At 52.2% G+C, this 22,391-nt stretch overlaps 1 protein-coding gene across 1 annotated transcript; it reads left to right on the top strand.

Moving 5' to 3' along the window:
- The first annotated feature begins 1,439 nt into the window (after positions 1 to 1,439).
- Stk11ip (serine/threonine kinase 11 interacting protein) lies at positions 1,440 to 17,884 on the top strand. Its single transcript, XM_006972133.4, has 25 exons — positions 1,440 to 1,497; positions 1,668 to 1,754; positions 4,544 to 4,749; positions 4,929 to 5,003; positions 5,275 to 5,370; positions 6,022 to 6,129; positions 6,234 to 6,305; positions 7,343 to 7,469; positions 7,893 to 7,996; positions 8,086 to 8,181; positions 8,343 to 8,384; positions 8,569 to 8,718; positions 8,880 to 8,970; positions 9,495 to 9,854; positions 10,012 to 10,217; positions 10,452 to 10,568; positions 10,708 to 10,870; positions 12,799 to 13,029; positions 13,145 to 13,248; positions 14,074 to 14,171; positions 14,266 to 14,444; positions 14,670 to 14,751; positions 15,528 to 15,598; positions 16,099 to 16,346; positions 17,035 to 17,884. Exons 2-25 carry the CDS (start codon positions 1,694 to 1,696, stop codon positions 17,182 to 17,184), a joined length of 3,237 nt encoding a protein of 1,078 aa, XP_006972195.1. The 5' UTR covers positions 1,440 to 1,497; positions 1,668 to 1,693; the 3' UTR covers positions 17,185 to 17,884.
- The last annotated feature ends 4,507 nt before the right edge of the window (positions 17,885 to 22,391 follow it).

Below are 22,391 nucleotides of genomic sequence, written 5' to 3'. Positions count from 1 at the left end.
CTTCTCTCTTTTACTTTCCTGGAAGCACTGCAGTGTAGTGTAAACTGGCTACCCACACGAAGGGAGGATTCTTAGACAATAACTGTGCTCTGGGGAGGCCAGGCTAAAAACAAGAGATTCCAAGGCACCATGTCAGGACATTTTTTTTTTTTTTTTTTTTTTTTTTTTTTTTTTTTTGCCTAGGAGAAGTTGACTTGACAGTTAAAGGGAGAATTCCTCCTCCCCCAAAGCCAGTTTCAGGTGATCAATAAACAGGGACTGATAATTCTCATGTTATGGGATTATTAGTTTCACAAAATGTGCTGGATCCATGAGATTGTATCTAGGAAGTTTCTGAATGCCGGAGAAGCCCTCTACCACTGAGCTATACCTCTAGCTCCAAATTTGACAACTTGAGATAAAGATGGCTGACCCTAATCACACCATGTATACGCAGTGCCCATGGAGGTCAGAAGGTGGTGTTGGACCCCCTGGAACTGGAGTTACAGATGGTTGTGGGTTGCTGGGAACTGAATCTGGGTCCTCTGGAAGAACAACCACTTAACCACTGAGCCTCTCTTCAGTCCTACAATTCATTTTAACTTCCTTGTAGTGGAAAGGGGTGCTTCATAAAAGACCCTCCCCTTCCAAGCCCTAGTCACTCCGTCTAAAGAATGTGTTTTCTAATGTAGTCCAGCAGCTGATGTCAGCTGCCAGTCCAGGAACCAGGGTAAAAGCTACAACGGCAACTTGGACGCTAGAAAACTTAACAGTCTTGCTTTTGTTACTCATTGAAGGTAAATAGCCTAACCTTTGTGAACATATTTTCTTATTTTCAAACCTAGGAAAACTACTTTTTGTTTGGGGTGTGCTGAGCTGTAAACACTTTTTTTTTTTTTTTTTTTAAAAAAAAGAAACAGTGGCTAATTTTTGTTTTTGAGACGGAGTCTATGTAGCGCTAGATGACCTGGAGGCCAGCCTGGTCTACTAAGTGAGCTCCAGGAAAGACGCAAAGCGTAGGGAGTGTGCTAAACCTTAAGGAAAAATAAAGTTAAGTCTGGAGATTGAGAATTACGACATCAAAGAGGATTCGAGAAGGGGGCATCCCGGCCGGCCTCAGCCCTTTCTGGCTGGTACTGAAGAACTTCGCAAGGAGGACAGGGCTGTTGGACTGGAAAACCAGTATTTGTTTTGGATGAGTTTTTTTTTTCCTACTACTAAAAAAAAAAAAAAAAAAATCCCATTTCTCCAAACTTAGGTTCCCCGCCCTGTCTGCAAACATGGAGTCAGATTTCCCCCTCCGCCGAAGGAGCCGCCGCCCAGAGCCAGGCTGGAGCCAGAGGCCCAGCTCGGGGTTGAGTGCTGCATCCTCAGCTCCCGGCGGACACATCAGCCCACCCAGCAGCCAGGGCGTGGCTTCCGGCAACGGAGGCGGGCTTTCCGGTAGTTCTCCTGCCTTCCGGGGCGGGACTTCCTGTCCTCGAGGAGTCTGGCAGCAAAGGTTGGCGTGCCGATTGCGTGAGTCCATGGGCTCCCGAGGCCCTGTGTTCTTGGAGCGGGGGTCCGAGAGGACGTTCTTTACAGCGGACCCTTGCCTTTTCCATTACGCGACGCCTCCACTTGCGCAAAAGCGCTGGGCTTTGGTCGCCACCGCCCACCTGAGGCTCTTCCGCTTCCCCTTTTACCAGGCTCCGCCCCCAGCGTCCCTGTGGCTATGACGACCGCGCCGCGGGACTCAGTAGTGTGGAAGCTCGCGGGGCTGTTGCGGGACTCGGGTGAGTGGACTTCCGGCTTATCTGATTTGCAGGTTGTGGGTGAGTTCCACACCTTCCAGAAACGCCGGAGTCACTGAGTCACTGCCGGCCGGGTCACGAGGTGTGAGAGTCTTCTCATTACTTTCTTTTTCTGGGGTGTGTTCCTTGCGACGCCTTGCTTACCGTCCTGTCTTTGACAGTCTAAAGTTTAGCCATTACTAGTACCACTTAACCTCTGCAAAGGGAAGGGGTCGTTACTGGACTAAACACTTCGAGACAAGAACATAATCACGTGTATAGAAAGCCACCAAGTATAGCACCTTAAACACCTAAAATTTGGAGCGAGACCCACATAGGTTAGTCCTAACCCTCTTTCAGACTTGGATAGGTTTTCAGAGCCTCGGTATTTTTCGCAGGTAGGTTATCATAGTGATTGTACTTAACGATATCAGCATTTCAGTTAGCTTATTTAGTGCAGTGTATCATACATAATACATGTTCAAAAGAGATAATTGCTTTCCTCGGTGTTTGGGCACGGTGAAGTTCACAGTGTTGTTTGTTATGTGGTTGGCATCAGTTGTAGAAACAGGCTTTGACTTGATATCAAAGATGTATTAATTACTGGCTGGATGATCACAATCACGATAATTTTTTGAGGGCTGAGATATAGTTCAGTAGCAGAGCATGTACAAAACTTTGATTTCAACCCCTAGTATCACACACGAAAAGGAGAGATTCCTCTTGGAGCCTCAGTTTTCCTGTCTGTAAGGTGAGGGTAATAGTTCTTTTAGGGAAATAATGATGAGATTTGGATGAGGCAGCAGAGTCATTTGGCAATGTGTTAGCTCGTTAATGTCAGTGCCCCCTGTCGCTACACTCCCATGATGGGACTGAGAAGTCTCTTGATAACAATTGAATTTTCTGGCTTATATTAATAATTACTCCCATGCCGTGCCTTTTCTATGCTTCTGAGGGACTCCTTGAATCATGTCTCTGTCTATACTCAGTTCAGTGTCTAGTTCACAGAAACTCTTTATGCAAGATTGTAAGATCTATTATTCTGCAAAAATCTGACATGGCTCCTGGGCTAGGAATCCTGGAGTGCATGAAAATTATTATGGGGCTGGCTGGAATACTTTCTGTGTCTTGATTGTGGTGGTGGTTGTCATCATATACACAAACAGCATAGAACTGAATATTATATCAACACCAATTTTCTGGTTTTGATAATTGTACTATAGTTATAGAAATGTAAACATTGGGGAAAGCTGTAATTATAGATGTGTGACACTACACCTGACTTCTGCAATATTCTTTGACTTCTTGATTTTTATTCTCTCTCTCTCTCTCTCTCTCTCTCTCTCTCTCTCTCTCTCTCTCTCTCATTTTGGAGACAAGGTCTCATTATGTAGCAATGGTCTGGAATTCACAGCTGCCCTTGCCTCCCAAGTTCTGGAATTATAGGTGTGTACCACCACGCCTGGTTTCAGAATATATTTTAAAACACTTCTTCATAGCTAGCTTGTAACTGTACTCTCCAGATGGAGTGAAGAGTGGGAAAGTGCCTGAAAGATGTCCTCACAGGACTAAGAGTCTCACTAGGTAGAGCAGCAGCTTTATAGAAATATTCAATGCTGCGATGGACAGTGGCATGCATTTCAATATTGTTTGAGAATTCCTATAAATGTGCATGCCATTCTTGAAACTAGGAAAAGAAAGGAAGATCAACATACAATCAGCCTTTGTGTAAAAGTGGGTGATTTGATTGCAGTGTAGAAGCTCAGTGGCATTACATCTTTAAATACTTTTATTTTGGGGGGCACCCTTGTGTCAAGGCCAGAGGGCAGCCAGAGGTGTCATTCTTCAGGGGCTGTCTACCATGTTCTTTGCGACAGGGTTTCTCACTGAGACCTGGGGCTTGCTGATTAAGGAGGCTGGCTGGAGGCTTCCTATGCCTGTCTCTTTACTTTGTGCCCTCAGGTGGATGGAGGGGGTCAGAGTCAGATTTCCATGCTTTCTCAGCAAATGCTGTACTGACGGGGTCATCTCCCCAGCCCCCCGAGGTAGTACTGAGAAGGCTGTCTGGGTGAGGTTGGTCTTCAGCTTGGCAGTAAAAAGGGATGTATCAAAATGAGAGAGCTGTGGACCAAGTGGGCTGTATTTCCAACAATGAAAGTAGCCTAGGCTCTTTTGAGTTGGAAAAGTCCCTTGGAGTCTTGTAGTGAAGCAGTTTCTTGTGTCAGGGTGAAAAGCTCGGTTGTTTTTTTGTTTTTGCTTTTTGTTTTTTGTTTTTGTCTGATTTTTTTTTTGTGTGTGTGTGTTTTTGTTTTTGTTTTTCGAGACAGGGTTTCTCTGTGTAGCTTTGCGCCTTTCCTGGAACTCACTTGGTAGACCAGGCTGGCCTCGAACTCACAGAGATCCGCCTGCCTCTGGCTCCCGAGTGCTGGGATTAAAGGCGTGCGCCACCACCGCCCGGCTTTTTTTTTTTTTTTTTTAAAGACAGGCTTTTTCCGTGTAGTTTTGGTGCCTGTCCTGGAACTCACTCTGTAGACCAGGCTGGCCTCGAACTCACAAAGATCCACCTGACTCTGCCTCCCAAGTGCTGGGATTAAAAGTGTGCGCCACCACCACCCGGCATCTGATTGTTTTTAAGATGGGGAGCTATGGAAGACTTCTGAGCTGGGAAGGGGTAGAAAGTTTGATCTTGCAGTGGAATCTCTTCAATACGGATGAGAGTGGGTATATTTCAGGGTCCCAGAAGGGAAGACCTTTCATTTTCTCCTCCTTCCTGTCTGCCCGTCTTCCTGCAGGGGACGCAGTTCTCTCTGGCTGTAGCACACTGAGCCTGGTAACAGGCACACTGCAGCAGCTGAACAGAGTGTTTGAACTGTACCTGGGGCCATGGGGCCCTGGCCAGACGGGCTTTGTGGCTCTTCCCTCCCATCCTGCCGACTCACCCGCCATCCTCCAGCTTCAGTTCCTCTTCGACGTGCTGCAGAAAACGCTTTCACTCAAGGTCCTAAGAGGGGCCAGGGGCCAGGGTATTGATGGAGGCCGGGGATGAAGAGAGTGTGGGACGGCTGTGGAGCTGAGATCCAGATGATGTCAGCGATGTGGGTGGCGGTGGTGCTGAGAAAATGGTGCTGATGAAGGGAGACCGCCATGCCTCAGTAACCCGAGTGTTCCTCTTTGCAGCTGGTACACATCCCTGGTGTTGGCCTTCCAGGGCCCATCAAGATTTTCCCCTTCAAGTCCCTGCGGCAGCTGGAGGTGAGGGAGTATTGGAGCATATGGGCGGGCCAGAACCTACTGCACAGCCGCCTCTTGGGCGTGAGGATGGAGAGATGGCCTCTTTTGGTGGGAGGTCGGGTGTGAATGTGCCATGGCTCGTCAGTAATGTCTTTTCCATTAACACTTCCCTAAACCAATGGCTGCGCTTTGCCGTCGTTTCCTCCTTCCCATCAGAAAAGGTGGAGACGAGGCCTTCGTCCTTCTTTGAAGCTTTGCTTACCTCCTCCTCCCCTTTCTTCTCTTGTACCAGCTTCGAGGAGTCCCCATCCAGAGCCTGCGTGGCCTCCGTAGCATCTACTCACAGCTAGAGTCTCTGGTTTGTAGCAGGAGCATCCAGGCACTAGAGGTAAGGAGGGTGAAGGGTGGACCCTGGTGCCTTGTCCTGCGAAATACAGAAGACCAAGCTTTGTGGTTTTCCCGTTTTCTCCCTCCCTCTGTCCTTTGTGACCCCACAGCAGTCTACACCTGTCTGTCTGTACAGACATACCAAGCTGTATAAATAGTCTAGTGTCTATCTCCCTGTGGTCCCCATATTCTACCTCTTAGGGAGAGTGACTTGAGCTTTTCTCAAAGGTGCATCTCCAGGTAGACCCTGGTATATATGAATTATGGGCTGGATGATAGAGCATGCATGGGGAGGGGGTTGAGTCTCCAGGTAGACCCTGGTATATATGAATGATGGACTGGTATATATGAATGATGGACTGGTATATATGACTTATGGGCTGGATGATAGAGCATGCTTGGGGAGGAAGTTGAGTCTCCAGGTAGACCCTGGTATATATGACTTATGGGCTGGATGATAGAGCATGCATGGGGAGGGGGTTGAGTCTCCAGGTAGACCCTGGTATATATGAATGATGGACTGGTATATATGAATGATGGACTGGTATATATGAATGATGGACTGGTATATATGAATGATGGGCTGGATGATAGAGCATGCTTGGGGAGGAGGTTGAGAATGAAGTAGCAGATGTGCCTGTCTCCTACCCAGGAGCTCTTGTCGGCCTGCGGTGGCGACCTCTGCTCTGCCCTTCCCTGGCTCGCTTTGCTTTCTGCGGACTTCAGCTACAATGGACTCACCAACTTAGACAGCTCCCTGGTGAGTGCCCCTCCCCCAGGGGAAGGATGGTCCTTTGGGAGGAATTCCAGACAGGTGTCCTTGTGTGAAGAACCTTTGTGTGCCTCCTTTTCCCGTCCCTTCAGCGGCTCCTGTCAGCTCTTCGCTTCCTCAACCTGAGCCACAATCATATCGAGGACTGCAAAGGCTTCCTGATGGTGAGTGTGCGCTGGTGGGCTTGGGCCTTGGATGGCTCTGTGCTCGCTCACCCCCTCTCAGGTTAGCTCCTCCTCCACATTGCTCTCGGCCCTAGGTGGAGCCACATCCTGAGAGTCAGGACTGTGTGTGGGTCTCCCCTCTAGCATCCAAGGCAGTTGTGATCTCAGCTTGGGCTACCTGGATGCCTTGGTGCAGATCATTAGCTTCTTGGTTTATTTCCTGCAAAGTGTAACTCATAGGAGTTCCTGTAAAGAGGATCCTCTGTTACTTAGCCAGTGTGTGGCTCAGAAGTAGTAGATTGGATGGCGATGACGAATCTTTTCCCTGTGTCCTTTCTGTCCTCCATTAAAAATAAATAAGGCTGCTGGGCGGTGGTAGCACACGACTTTAATCCCAGCACTTGGGAGGCTAAGGCTGGTGGGTCTCTGAGTTTGGGGTTAGCCTGGTCTACAGAGTGAGAGAAACCTGTTTTGAAAAACTATAGTAATAATAATAATAATAGTAATAGTAATAATGCCGAGTACTTGTTAAAGTGGTAAGGGCATACTTCCATGAGAAATAAACTCAAAATAGGGAAGAGGGCTCAAAGTGAACTGAATGGAGAAGGAAGGGGTAGGGAAGGGCATGGGGTCATCTGCACACCCAAGAACTGGGAATTTACAAGTTGGGAAGTGGCTGTGGGTCCACAGGAAGTGCATCCGGGTTGTCTCACTGACTGCACTGACTGGCCCTGTCTTCAGGTGGTGGCTGAAACAAACAGGATCTCTTTGGTTGCTCTGAGTGTGCCTCAGAGCCTTGTCCTCTCCTAGGTGGGAACTTGGTAGGTGGGAGTCACCATCGGGGTGTAGCCTGGAACCGTTAGGAACGTGCTCGTGTTTGTTCGGGTCTTTCAGTGCGGGGTGGAGGAGGGGTGGAGGAGATTGCTTGTGTTGTGTCTGCAGTTCCTGTAGGCCAAGGTAGATTTGAAAAGATGGCCCAGAGGACCCTGCCTAGAGCTTCGTCAGGCTGAGAACCTTTGTCTCCCCCCCACTGCCAGGATTTATCCGAGCTGTACCATCTGGACATCTCCTATAACCACCTGCACTTGGTGCCCAGAGTCGGGCCTTCAGGGGCTGCCCTGGGGATTTTGATCCTGCGAGCCAATGAGCTTCGGAGCCTTCAGGGTAAGCAGGAAGTGTGTGTAGGGTGGGTGGGGTCAGTCTGGAAGGGTATTGGACGGGTATGGCTCAGGTTGGCTTATAGACCACGTACACCTAGAGTAGTGGTTCTCAACCTTCTCAACACTGTGACTCTTTAATACACTTCCTCATGTTGCAGTGGCCCCCAACCATAACATTATTTCATTGCGACTTTACAACTGTAATTATGTTATGAATCATAATGGATATATCTGATATGCGACCTCCGAAGAGGTCAGGACCCACAGGTTGAGAACTGCTGATCTAGAGCCTCCTGAGGACTTAGAGGTAGGACTTTGGTGCCAAGACTTGTCCTTCTCCTACCTCTGTCCTCAGCATATAGACCGCCACACTCTCTTGTCCCCAGCATGCCTCCACAAGGCCTCTTCCTTCTCTCCTCTGCCCTAGGCCTGGAGCAGCTGAGGAACCTGCGGCACCTCGATGTGGCCTACAACCTCCTAGAAGGACACACGGAGCTGTCACCACTGTGGCTGCTGGCTGAGCTCCGTAAGGTGAGACCTGCGTGCCTTCCGGGCCTGGGAGCCGCCTTCAGGTCTGGGAGGATTCTCTGGCTCACTCAGTCTCCTTTTCTGCCCTTCAGCTCTATCTGGAAGGCAACCCCTTGTGGTTCCACCCGGCACACCGTGCGGCCACTGCTCAGTACCTGTCACCTCGGGCCAGAGACGCTGCTCATGGAGTGAGTGGTTACCTGGTGTCTGTCCTTCTTTGACTGTACCCCCTTCCCCATCCCTGAGTGCGAGGCAAAGACCTAGTCACCCCGTGGTGCTGTTAATACCTGGAGGAGTCGCTGCCCGTGGGCTCTGTCTCAGGCGCTGCCATCTGCTCTCTCTCACACAGTTCTTGCTGGATGGCGAGGCTTTGTCACTGGAGGATCTTCAGGTTAGTCTGGTGGGGGTGGGGTGAGGGAGGACTCACGGGGTGGCACGGGGGGAGGGCAGTAGCTCGGGAGACAGGGTAGGAAAGGTTTTTCCCGGTCAGTGGGAAGCAGAGTCCTCTCCTGGTTAGTTCAGGCAGGCCGAGGTGCTCCCTTGGTTCCGACCTCCTTCCTCTCGTCACACACCAGGCTTCAGAATCTTCAGGGCTTGGTTCCGTGGCCCAACCTCCTCCGTCCGTGCCAGTGGGGAGTACCACTGAGACCTCAGGTGGCCCCGAGCTGAGTGATAGCCTCTCCTCTGGGGGCGTTGTGGCCCAGGCCCCGCTTCGTAAGGTTAAGGTGAGTGGTATCTTCTGCCGGTTTGTGCCTGGGCTTGGGTGATCTCTTGACTGGCAGTGTGGGTACTTCGTGGGCGCTTTCTGATAGTTTAGGTAGTGGCCGTGGATGGCCAGGCTAAAGGCTCTGGCTTTCATAGAACCCCATCTGTCTGTCCAAACTAGAGCCGAGTCCGCGTGAGGCGGGCTAGCATCTCTGAACCCAGTGACACAGACCCGGAGCTCCGAACAACAGGGCAGGATCCCTCCCCAGCTGGTAAGTGGACCCTCCCTGCTCACGCCCTTCCCCCTCCCTCCAACTCTCTCTGATCTTGATGTCGCCTTGTAGGTGTCATAGGAGAAGCTTGATTTTGGGGTGGTGTGGGTTATTGTGGAGGGCCCCTCAGTCTACTGTCTTTTTAGTTTAGGCCAAAGAGAAGGGCCTGCTTCCAGGCAGCATTCTCCTAAGGAACACAGATTTCAGAGGGTGCTAAAGACTGTAGAATAAAGAGATGTTATGGCCAGAACCATTCGGGGAGTATGTATAAGGTGAAGCAGAGTGGACCAGGCTTTTTTTCTACAGGGCATCTCAGGGTCTTAGATGTGAGGCCATGTTTTGTGAACCTGCACAAGTTTCGTTTGGTGCGAGTGGTTTTTGGAATCACAGCATTCCTTAGGGCACACCTGAGGACATACTGTGGAGGGGAGGCCTGTTGAGGAATGGCGGCCTGGCCGTAGAAAGAGGCTGGGGTCACCTAGCGTCCGGGGAGGGCCTCAGCTCTTGGTCCTTCTCCATCCCAGGATGCTTTGCGCAACAGCACCGGCAACTGGAGCTGCTGAACAGCTTCCGGGAGCGGTTTGGCTGTGACTGGCTGCAGTACCGGAGCCACCTGGAGGCCGCGGGGAGCCCCCCTCTGGCCGCCACCAAGACTCCCGCCCTTAGCAGCCCTCCTGTGGACGCCCAGGGCCTGGAGACTGCAAGCAGCCCTCCGGCCACAGGGGGAGCGGAAGACACTAAGGAATCGCCAGAGACGGTGTCAGAGGAGGGCAGGGTGGAACCAGAGCCCCACGAAGAAGAGAGGGAGGAGAGAGATAAAGAAGAGGGGTCGAGAGAGGACCTGGAGGAGGAGGAGGAGGAGCAGGAGCAGAAGGAAGTGGAAGGTGAGGGGCCCTGTGACCATTGGGGATATGGAGACAAGTGGTATTGAGACGTCAGAAGGACTGTGGAGAGGCCAGGCTGGGTAGAAGGCCTCCCATGGGAGAGCAGAGGATCTGGACCCGTCTTCACTCTGCCGCGTCTCTCTTGGCCTCTCTGCAGCGGAGCTCTGTCGCCCCATGCTGGTGTGTCCCCTGCAAGGGCTTGAGGGCGTGCAGGGCAAGGAATGCTTTCTCCGAGTCACGTCTGCCCACTTGTCCGAGGTGGAGCTGCGAGCAGCTCGGACCCTGGAGCGGCTGGAGCTGCAGAGCCTGGTGGCAGCGGAGCTAGAGCCCGAGCCCGAGATGCCAAGAGAACGGGGGCCTGAGGTGAGTTGTGGGGCCCAGACTCATCGTTGATAATCTGCGGGATCTCATGTGCCAGGCGCTGGGCTGGGTGTTTTCCCACTTCCCTCCTGAGTACTTGGAGCCAAGGAGTGCCCTGGGTGTGGGAAGGGCTGTGGTGTGTGGCTTGGGAGGGTGGGCTAAAGAATGGATGCCATGTAAGGGCTTGGTGTCCCTGTTTTCCTCCATGCTCCCTGAGTTGTCTTTGTTCCTGCACAGGGCTCAGGTCCACACCCTGGGGCTCCGGTTCTTGTTCTGCGCTTTGCCTACATTTGTCCTGATCGGCGGTTACGTCGCTATGCAGTGCTGGAGCCAGAGGCCCACGAGGCCATCCAGGTGATGAGATCCGGAGGCCAGTGGGGGGAGTGGGGGGGGGGGGAGCGGGTCCGGGCTGGAGGGTTGGGGGTCTGCCGGGCAGTTCCACCTGGAGTCTGCCTGCTCACAGCGGGCTGCCTAGAGATCCACCCCCTTGCAGGAGTTGCTCGCTGTGCTGGCCCCGTTCACCAGTGTGAAGAAGGAGCAGCAGTCTGCGGGGCCCAGATTCCAGTGTCTGCGCTGCAGCTGTGAGTTCAAGCCAGAGGTGCCCCGGTTGGGACCCGAGAGTGAGGAAGGCTGGAAGCCTCTGTTTCAAAATCCAGGTACCAGCTGTGCCCTTGATCTCCCTGCCCACATAGCAGGGAAGGTGTCTCTGAGAGGGATGTGCAGAGGGAGCCCCAGGGAAGAGGGCCTTATGGGAGTGGGGGCAGCTGTTGGCAGTGGGCAGAAATGCAACCGCCTGCCTGCTGCCTTAAAGAGCAGAAACGGTCCTGTCAGAGTCGGCAGGGCTGTTTTGTGAGGGTGCCTAGCCATGCTCATTATTTTTTCATAACTTGACAGCTTTTGGTTGTTTGGGGGTAACATTTCAGGAGTGGCATGAAGCCGAATGAGCCCTCGGTGCGGCGCCAGGCTCCCGTGAGCCCTCTGTGCAGTGGCTGTTCAGTGAGCAGCTTTAGGGGTTGGCACAAGTTGTCCTTCCCTGACTGACCTCGAAAGCTGCCGGAGAGCATGCAGCACCTCGTGGCATCTCGTTATATTCTGATCTTGGGGACTGCTCCACTGTAGGCCAGTCAAACCGTAAGGGCTTTGAAGAAGGAGGGGGAACTCTGGATAACAGCTATGGGAATGCAGTTTTTATCAGCCATGCTTCTTGGCAGCAGACATAACAGGACTAAGTTATTTTTTTTCCAGAAAAATACCCCTGTGTCATTGCCTGTTGTGAGCCTGCCCTAGCAGGCTCAGCCGGCCGAGCTACAGATGTGCAGTGGAATATCACAGCCCTTTCTGGAGCCTGGCTGTCCTCCATAGCTACTGTGGCTTCTGCAGCCCTCCTGTGGTGGAATCTCTCTTTGAAAGTTTTTGATGTTTTTAGACCATGTCTCATATAGCTAGGCTGGCCTCAAATCCTATGTAGCTGAAGCTGGCCTTGAATTTGTGATAGTCGCCCTGCCTCAGTCTCTTAAATACTGGGATTACATGTGTATGCTACCTCGCCCAGCTTTCTTGTGAGATTTAAATGTGACAATAAAGCACCGAGCATGGCCCCTGGCATAAAACAAAGGTCCTTCATATATGGTGGCTTCTGTTATTACCTCCAGCCATATAGGTGTGGACAGGGTATGTAAGTTGTTAAAGTTTTTCTTATTTGCAAAATGGTAGGGAAAGTGTTGGTGGGGCTGCCACAGGATAATATTGATGTGGGGGCTAGCCCATGCCCAGAATGTTGTCGTCACTCAGTATCTCTCTCCTCATTGTTCATCCACATCCTTCACTCTTTACCTGCATCCACTCACCCAGCCTGCCAGCTCCTTGAGACAGACATGATTTTCATTCTCATCTTATAGATAGTAGTAGTCAGGCTGAGATTGCAGATGACTGGTCCACGATTATCCATCTATTAGTTAATGGATCTGGGATTTAGACTCAACTGGCATGAGGGACCCCTCTGTCTTCCCCAATCTGTTGTTTTTGTCTCTGTTGTTATCATTATTATTGTGTGTATGTGTGTGCATGTTGTATGTATGTGTTCATATAGTTGTGTGCACAAGTATGTGTGTACATGTGGAGGCCAGAGGTTGACACTGGGTCTTCCTCAGTCACGCTCTACCTTATTTCTTGGGATAGTCAATCTCACTGAACCTGGAGCTCATCAATTTGACTAGACTGCCTGGCCAGTGAGCTCCAGGGATCGGCCTGTCTCTCCCCCAGGTACATGGCACCATACTGCTTTTACCTGGGGCCTGGGGATCTGAACTCAGATCCTCATGCCTGTGAGGTAGTACTGTGTTTGAATCATCTTCCTAGCTCCTGATTTTGGTTTTTCAGGCGTTGCTAGTGAAGGACTGCAGTGCTTGATTAACCCAAGGCTGTGGGAGGGGGCCAGAGCAGGACCTGGAAACTAGAAGGTGGGATGTATTTTTAGGAGGCTGTTGACCATGAGCTAGCTTAGCCCTTACCGGGATGGGGGGGGGGGCGGTCAACATGGTGTGTGCCCTTGGGAGGCTCACAGGGTCTCTGTCCCTCCCTCCAGAATCTCCTGTTGTATGTCCAAACTGTGGGAGTGACCATGTGGTTCTCTTGGCCGTGTCTGGGGAAATCCCCAATAGAGAGCAGACCCAGGGAGACAAACCACCAGATTCCTCTGGGGTCCCTGACCCTGTCTGTGACCTTGCTAACTACAGCGGCCACCCCAGCGGGTCTGATGGCACCCCACCTCAGACATCCATAGCCCATGGCCGTAGCAGCTGGAGCCTCAGCCCAAGTGAGTATGGCAAGACAAGGTGGGGGTGTGTTTGGGGGAGGGGTGGGCATGGGGGAAGGTAAGTTGGAGCTGTGGCCTCCCAGAGCCAGGCTGACGGCCTGTTGATTTCTCGTAGCTCCTGAACGCTCTGGTCTTCGCTCTGTGGACCACCGACTCCGGCTCTTCCTGGATGTTGAGGTGTTCAGTGACTCTGAGGAGGAGTTCCAGTGCTGTATCAAGGTCTGTGCCACTCCCTGACCCATGGCCACGGGCGTCGAGTCGAGGGCTTGGGTTTCGGGTGCAGCAGATACTTGCTGTTTGACTCAGGGGATGTTCCTTCACACTTGAGGCTCAGTTGTCCCCCCCAGGTAGGGATAAAGCTCCTGACGCAGAGCGGGGGCGGAGAGCTGACATCTGTCGCTCAGCACAGCACAGCACCTGGCACTTGGTAAATGGGTCCTCCTGTCAGTACAGATACATGCTATCACTCCCTCGTGTCCATCTGCAGTCTTGTTTCAGTCTGAGAGTCAGGATTAGGCAGTGTGAGGCTGCTGCAGCCAGGGCAAGGTCCTGGAGGGGCATCGAATCCCGTCTGAGTGGACCCACGCTCTGGGGAAGGAAGCTGTGAATGTACAGAGGCCCAAGAGCAAGTGGCTGGGGGAAAGACAGGACAGCCAGTGACAAGGGTTAGAGGCAGGTGTCCATCCTCCGGGAAGTCTAGGAGGCAGGGGTAGGCTGTTCAGGAGCAACCTGCTGTGTCTGCCAGGGAGTTTGGATCGGATCCAGGGACTACCCAGAGGATTTGAAGCAGGGGAGTGATGGTGAATTTGTTACTTCAGATAGTCTTGGCTGAGTGTGGGGGATAGGTTGGAAACATCTCGAGGACACTGGGCGGCCTGTTGAGATCCCGGGCTGGTGGGAGGGCAGACTGCGGGGTCAGAAATAGAGTGATGAGAGGCTGCCGATCACCATAGTAACAGTGGGTGGATGCAGCTCGGCTTTCGGTCTGGCACCTGCCTCCTTGCTTGTATTTCCTGGTTTCTCATCAGTGTTCCCTCCCCTTAGGTGCCAGTGGTGTTAGCAGGCCACACGGGGGAGTCTCTGTGCCTTGTGGTCGTCTCTGACCACAGGCTTTACCTGTTGAAGGTGACAGGGGCCATTTGGTGAGTTGCCAGGGGTGTGGCTGGGGGCAGCATCAACTCCTGCCCATCCCACCCCGCCCTCCTCTCAATCTTGGTTATCCTGCTCTCTCCGCAGCGGGCCTCCTGCTAACTGGCTCCAGCCCAGCCTGGCCATCCCTCTGCAGGAGCTGAGTGGCATGGAGCTTGGCCTCGCAGGCCAGAGCCTTCGCCTAGAGTGGGCAGCTGGGACAGGCAGCTGCGTACTGCTGCCCCGAGATGCCAGGCATTGCCGCGCCTTCCTTGAGGAGCTCACTGGTGAGGGAGAGGCTGGGAGGGATGGACTTGGAGGTCAAGCTTTCAGGGCCTGTTCCTCGTTTGGGTGCTCACCGGTCGACTGAGGTCATGGAACCCCCTGCTCCCTCGGCCCCCACAGTAGACGTTTCCGAGGCCCCACATTACAGAGACGAGCCAGGGTCAGGAGGCTGAGATAGAGGACTGCAGAGCCTCTGAGGCTTTCTGTCTCTGGCTGGCCCCATCCAGGTGTCTTGCAGTCTTTGCCTCGCACCCAGAGGAACTGCGTCAGTGCCACGGAGGAGGAGGTGACCCCGCAGCACCGGCTCTGGTGAGTCAGCAGGAGGTTAGGGGTCGGTGGGGTCCAAGCCTTCTCTTGGCAGACTCCAGACACAGGCCCATGTTCATGCCACACCTACCCACCGACTCATGCCACACCTACCCACCGACTCATGCCACACCTACCCACCGACTCATGCCACACCTACCCACCTACTCATGCCCACACCTGCCCACCGACTCATGCCCACACCTGCCCACCGACTCATGCCCACACCTGCCCACCTACTCATCCCCTCACCTACCCACCGACTCATGCCACACCTACCCACCTACTCATCCCCTCACCTACCCACCGACTCATGCCACACCTACCCACCTACTCATCCCCTCACCTACCCACCGACTCATCCCCTCACCTACCCACCGACTCATGCCACACCTACCCACCTACTCATCCCCTCACCTACCCACCGACTCATGCCACACCTACCCACCTACTCATCCCCTCACCTACCCACCGACTCATCCCCTCACCTACCCACCGACTCATCCCCTCACCTACCCACCGACTCATCCCCTCACCTACCCACCTACTCATGCCACACCTACCCACCTACTCATGTGACACCTACCCACCTACTCATGCCCACACCTGCCCACCGACTCATGCCCACACCTGCCCACCGACTCATGCCCACACCTGCCCACCTACTCATGCCACACCTACCTACCGACTCATGCCCACACCTGCCCACCGACTCCCCTTCCCTGAAGCCCATCCTGCCCTGGCTGAGCCTCCTCCTGTGTCTGTTGTGGTCTCCACAGGCCATTGCTGGCACAAGATACTTCCGCAGAGGCTCCCCAGTTCTTCTACCTTCGGGCCTTCCTGACTGAAGGTAAGGTCGACGCTGAAGATGCTTCCCTGGTTTCTGTACCCCATATTGTCCCTGTTGCCTTCATAGTGCCCGTGGAGTAATTCCAGTGTCTGGAATTTGGACGCCTCGCCTTTGCAGGCTACCCAGCACGATAGGCTGGTGTCCCCCTTCTCCAGGTGGGGTCAGGAGGTCCTCGGAGCTTCCGCTGTGCAGAGACCTTAGCTTTGGCATCCAGCCTTCCTGAAGTGGTGGACTGGCTGGCTGTGGGCCGTTCCTCCTGTCAAGAGGCTGTGGGCCCTCGATTGGGCCGACTGGTGTGGTGGCTCCCTCAGTACAGGCCTTCAGGGCCTTGGATGGTTGGGGTCTCTGGAGTTTGTGGAAGCATAGTGGTGATGTGTGGCCTCCTCTTTAGTGTGCTCCTACCTCTTCTCCAGGGCAGCGCTGGGACACTGGTCCTGGGGACCCAGGCCTGTCGTCGCCTTTCACTCCAGCCGTCATCTTGCCTCCCTCTCTCTCTGCAGGCTCCTCTACCCGCCCCGTGTCCCTGTTCCTGACACTGTCCACACTGTACCTCTTAGATGAAGACCTCGCGTGGTCCCAGGCGGAATCCCCCCTTCCAGTGGTGTCTGGGGAAGCCTCTGAGCAGGCCCCTCCTCTGGAGCCTGGCCCTCCCATGCAGGTCAGGGAGCAGCAGCCGCTCAGCAGTCTGAGCTCCGTGCAGCTGTACCGCACAAGCCCTTTGGACTTGCGGCTCATCTTCTATGACGAAGTAGGTACTCGTGTGTGCGTGTGTGTGTGTGTGTGTGTGTGTGTGTGTGTGTGTGTGTGTGTGTGTGTACCGTATGGAAATACGTCTAGGAAGAATGGGTATTAGTTCTGGATGGTGCTGAGAGAGGGGCAGGCATACAGTGGGTGCAGAGTCCAGATGTGAAGACCTGGGTTTGCCTAGGTCTCATGTGTAGGAAGCAGCAGTTAGCACGTCCTGGCTTGGGAGACCTGGACTGAAATACCTAGCTGGTGTGAGTTGGTGTGATCAGCCTGCCCACTGTATGCCAACTGTTTGAACTTCACAACTCCAGCATGAGGAGGAGGTGCCATTGTTATCCCTGCAGTAGATGATGTAACTAAGACTCATAGACGTGACAAACTGGCACAGGTCACAAGGGTTAGAGGCAGGAACTGAACCTCCGCAGTTCTTGGAACTGACTCGAGAGCGTGGAAGATTAGAGATGGGCCTATGAACAGCAGCCCTCCAGAGGCTGCAGTCAGTGCTGACCAGACCGTCTTCAAGGCTTAGAGTCAGCCCTTTAGTGCAGAGTCACGAAGACTTGGGAGGGGAAGAAAGGAAGAGCCGTTAAAAGCCAGGGAAGGTGGCGAGTCCTCTCCAGGACTTCCCAGGGCCTCTTGCCCTGTCTTCTCCTGTGTCTCCTCCCCTTGCCAACTGCTTGATCTACCAGGTGTCCCGACTGGAGAGTTTCTGGGCGCTCCGTGTTGTGTGTGGAGAGCAGCTGACAGCCCTCTTGGCCTGGATCCGGGAGCCCTGGGAAGAGTTGTTCTCCATTGGGCTCCGGACGGTGACCCAGGAGGCTCTGGACCTCGACCGATGAGACGTCTACATTGAGCTGGGACTGATGTAGGAGGTGCATGGCAGAAGCCCCTTCTCCTGATCTCTGGGTCTGTCTTCTTGCCTGGCTGCAGACCTCTCCAGCGGTCGGCCACTGGGCCGTGAGGCCCCAGATGACCCACAGCTTAAGAATAAGGACAAGAGAAATGATCTGGCCCTCGGGTGACCTGCCTAGCAGAGCAGGCTCAGTGGTCGGTGAGAACATTTCTCTAGCACTTTCTCTCAGGTATCAGTAAAGTTGTTTCCAGGTCGGGTGTCATGGGTGGCACATAGAAATGTCACCCGTAACCTGCCATCCCCTAGTCTCTTCCTGGAAGCGACCTTGTTTGCACTATGAAACCTGTCTCCAGTCCTGCTCTGGCAAAGTAGGACTGTAGACCCGGATGCGCCCAGTCCTCAAGCAGGTTGTAACCCGTCATACGGCCTTGCATGGGACCACTGCCAGTTACAGAGGGGGGCCTCTTAAGACTTTTGTTGTTCTTTTTGAGACAGGGTCTCACTATGTAACCTTGGCTGGCCTGGAACTTGCTTTGTAGACCAGGCTGGCCTGGACTCACAGAGATCTGCCTGCCTCTGCCTTCCAAGTGCTGGGATTAATGGTGTGAGCCGCCAGTTGTGGGAAAATTGTGAACTTCCCTGTTCCCCAGAGTTTACATTTTAAATAAAGACCTGCCATAAAAAGACTGCTGAGTCTCTAACTCACCGACAGAGCCACACACTGCACCTGTATAGAAATGTCAATGCGTGGACATGCCTATGTACATATTCCCCTAGATCCAAGTCACCGACAGAGCCACACACTGCACCTGTATAGAAATGTCAATGCGTGGACATGCCTGTGTACACATTCCCCTAAAAGAGTAGTTAGTTCAGTCACTCAACCAAGAGACTGATTCTTAGGGATAATTTCTCCCAGGCAGTGCCCTGTCTGGTCTGGTGGGAGGGTGAGGGGGAATGCTGAGTCTTGGGACTGGCCACGAGAGGTGCTCCTGGGATAGTTGTCCTCTGGCAACACGTGCAGAGGACCCCGACAGGCCTGCTCAGAGTCTCACAAAGTCATCTCACCTACTTCGGTTTTGCTCAGAGCTGCCCTGAATTCTTAATTGAAGTAAATTAAAACTTCCCAAAAATATTAGTCTACTTTTGCAGTGGTGTGCATGGCACTTTTCCATCCATGACTTTATGCTGTCTGGAAGCAGGAACCTGAGGAAGGCCTGCCCAGCCTCTGGCCCAAAGCCATATTTTTGCATTAGGTCTCTAAGCAAGTGTGTTTCTAGAAACAGGGGTCACAGGGCAGAGGAGACAGAAGAATCTCCAAGTATTTAGGCCGATGTGCAAAGAAGCATGAGCCTGGGAGGTCAGAGAAACCTCTTCCAATTCTTTGTGCTTCTAGTTTCTGGGAACATCTTTAACAATGATGGCAGCCTTGTGACAAGGTGCTCTTGCTTTCGTGACCCAGAAGACAGATTATCAGACCTGAGGCCATCACTATTTAGCTTTGTGCCTCCCCAGGAAGCAGGGCCTCCATAGCCATGTCTCCTCCCCAGAGCCTGTATGCTCTGAGTAGGGGTGATTACTTCCCAGCAGACTGTAGGCACAGGGGTCAGGAGGCCCTAGCCTCACATGCCCTGGGCTGTCCCCAGAGATCAATCGGTCCATTCAGTCTGCTCTCCCCACCCCCACCCCTGCCTGCCCAGCAGTGCCTATCGATTGGCTGGCCTCAGTCTGGCCTTAGGCTGCCATGAAGAACACTCAGCAGAGGTCTGGTGGCTCCTGAAAAGCAGTGGACAAGATTCTGAAACAACCACACCACTGCGCTGCATCTTCTAGAAAAGGAGTAGAGGTGGGGAGAATGGCTTACTATTTCTTTTTATTTATATATATATATATTTTTATTTTTGCGACAAGGTTTCTCTGTGTAACCCTGGCTGTCTTGGAACTTGCATTGTAGACCAGGCTGGCCTCGCCTCGAACTCAGAGATCTACCTGCATCTGCCTCCCTAGTGCTGGGATCAAAGGTGTGTACCACCACCACTCCTGGCTTGAGGGTTTACTTTTTTTGTTTTGTTTGAGACAGGGTTTCTCTGTGTAGCCCTGACTGCCCTGGAACTCTGTGTAGGCCAGGCTGGCCTTGAACTCACAAAGATCCTCCTGCCTCTGCCTCTCCGAGTGCTGGGATTAAAGGTGTGTGCCACCACGGCCCGGCAAGTGTTCAACTTTTTAAAAAGAAAATTTAAGTCCTTCAAATTATTATAGACCCAAAAGTTATATTTAAACTTTACTTGAGGCCTTATGGGGTTAATGGACAAGCTGAGTGGTATTCATGTTTCATAGGACTGGCCAAGGGAAGCTGGCCGGCTGAAGAACCATCTCTGTAGGAGAGGGTCTTAGCTTGGCAGGACTGCTCTCGTGGCTGAGCTGCAGCTGGAACTTGAGTCACGGTTCTGTGTGTGGTGCTCTACCTACCTGAGTGCATGTGGTATTTGCATCCATCTCCAAGGGTCAGTGTGTTGTACTTGTGGTGTGGAAAAGACACAGTGTAGCTAGAGTTTTCCTGCCTTGCCCACAGTCAGGACAAATCTCTGTCACCCACCAGTCCCACAGCCGTTCAGACCCAACCAAGTAAACACAGACTTCTATTGCTTACAAACTGTATGGCCATGGCAGGCTTCTTGCTAACTGTTCTTATAGCTTAAATTAATCCATTTCCATAAATCTATTCCTTGCCATATGGCTCGTGGCTTACCGGCATCTTCACATGCTGCTTGTCCTGGCGGCGGCTGGTAGTGACTCCTTCTGCCTTCCTGTTCTCTCTTTTCTCCTCTGTTAGTCCTGCTTATACTTCCTGCCTAGCCACTGGCCAATCAGTGTTTTATTTATTGACCAATCAGAGCAACACATTTGCCATACAGACCATCCCACAGCAACACAGGATTTAGAACTATACCTTAGTTGTATGAGTCACTGCTTAGCTGTGGCCGCATAACTTCCCCTTGCCTGTTCATCCACAGTGTGGAACTGAGACTAACCAATAGCCCAACGACTTCACAGAGACATAGACTGGACATGGAAGTACTGTACAAACTGTAGTGCATTAAATAAAAGCTGGCTATAAAACCTACCTACTGCTTGTCACCCAGGTGTAGCAGACTTTTTCTTTTGGGTCACCAACCAGCTCCCAAATCATGACACAGAGACTTCTTATTAGTTATGAATGCTCGGCCTAGCTTAGGCTCGTTTCTTGTTTTGTTTTGTTTTTTTTGTTTTTCGAGACAGGGTTTCTCTGTGTAGCTTTGCGCCTTTCCTGGAACTCACTTGGTAGCCCAGGCTGGCCTCGAACTCACAGGGATCCGCCTGGCTCTGCCTCCCGAGTGCTGGGATTAAAGGCGTGCGCCACCAACGCCCGGCTCGTTAGGCTCGTTTCTTGCTAGCTCTTATAACTTAACCTGTTTCTTTTCATCTACGTTTTGCCTCGGGGCTTTTTACCTTTCTTTCTGTATGTCTTCTTCCTCTCTTTCTCCCTCATTCTCTCCTCTTCTCTTGTTCTTCGAGCCTAGATTTTTTTTCCTCCTACTTAATCTCTCTGCCCGCCAGCCCCACCTTTTCCTTTTCTGCCTAGCTATTGGCCATTCAGTTTTTCATTAGACCAATCAGGTGCCTTAGGCAGGCAAGGTAAAACAGCAACACATCTTTACATCATTAAGCAAATGCAACAGCACATCTTTACATTGTTCACAAAGTCAGCAGACACAAATGCAACACAGTCAAAGTAATATTCTGCAGCATAAACAAATACAACACATCTTTGCCCAGTTAAAACAAACCCCAGGAGCCTAGGAATGTTCTTTATAATTGGAAGAGTAGATGCTTGGATCTTATTGCCCATGTGTTTACGAGTGGACATTTCCCCAGCGTGCCTTGGAGGAAACTCAGGCACTTGTGGAGAGAGCATGAGTCAGGGCATGGTTTGTTTGTTTTTTTTTCTTGGCCTGTCCTTTTGTCATTTGATCATTTTGGACTTGCTAACTTCTCTGGCCTCCACAAAAAACATTCTTTAGTTTATTAGTTACTATAATTACTGGTGCACTTGCTCTCAACTCCACAGATATTTACTGAACACTTCAGAGGTGCCTGGCTCTATGCAGGGGGGGTGGGGGAGAAATCAGATATGCTTCTCTCTCAGCGCCTGGTTATGCAACTCTAGCTGGTCATGAACTTGAGAGCCGCCTCCTGTCTCAGCCTTCTGTGTACTGGGATGATTGGCCTGAGCCAACAGGAATCACACAATGGCTGTGTTTAAGGACCTACTTTGTGCTGGTCTGAGGTCTCATTATCCTTTTGATATTATTCTGACTGCCCTGGGGAAGATCGACATTTTACAGGTCAGGAAAAGGAGATAGGTTACTAAAGTGGTCTTGCTTGGACCCTCTACCTACAGACAGGATCTGTGCTGTCTTCCTTAAACCGTATTTCCTCTTAGGCCTTATGAAACGCCCATCCTGTTCAGGCTCCAATCTTTTCATGTTCCCTGGTGGCATATCCTTCAGGTCATTGCTTAATTGTCACCTTACAGAAGGTGACCCTAGCCCTGCGACTTGAATCTCCTGTGTTATTGGGCTTTTCCTTCATGGTACTTGCTGTGGATGCTTCATAATAAAAATCAGTGTTTGATTGTTGGTGGTAGCCAAATGTATACACAACACGTGGCATCGAGTATAGGGAGACTGTGTGGTCTGGACAGGGCTCCCTGACTTGACTCTTTCCCCTTCATGCCTTGGGGGAGCCTCCTTCTGATTCGCTGGCTGGAGAGGGCAAAGGTCTCCTCCCCGCTTCCCCAGCTTCCGGCCAAGATCTTTCTCTTTTGCTAGCCCACCTCTTTCTCTTCCTTTATAAACACCCTGCCAGGCGGCGGTGGTGGTGGTGCGCACCTTTAATCCCAGCACTTGGGAGGCAGAGGCAGATGGATCTCTGTGAGTTCGAGGCCAGCCTGGTCTACAGAGCGAGATCCAGGACAGGCACCAAAACTACACAGAGAAACCTTGTCTCAAAAAACAAAAACGAACAAAAACGTAGCTGCACCCTTTGTAAACACCCTTGGCTGTGGCACTGGGGGAACCCAAGGGTGGAAAGGCTGGTAGGTTGTCTCTGCTTTCTCTGCCATCTGTTTCCTCAAAACACAACTCAAGCAGG

The sequence above is a fragment of the Peromyscus maniculatus genome, chromosome 13 (assembly GCF_049852395.1).
Source record: "Peromyscus maniculatus bairdii isolate BWxNUB_F1_BW_parent chromosome 13, HU_Pman_BW_mat_3.1, whole genome shotgun sequence".
Classification (NCBI taxonomy): Eukaryota; Metazoa; Chordata; class Mammalia; order Rodentia; family Cricetidae; genus Peromyscus; species Peromyscus maniculatus.
This window is presented reverse-complemented; position numbering and strand designations above follow the sequence as displayed.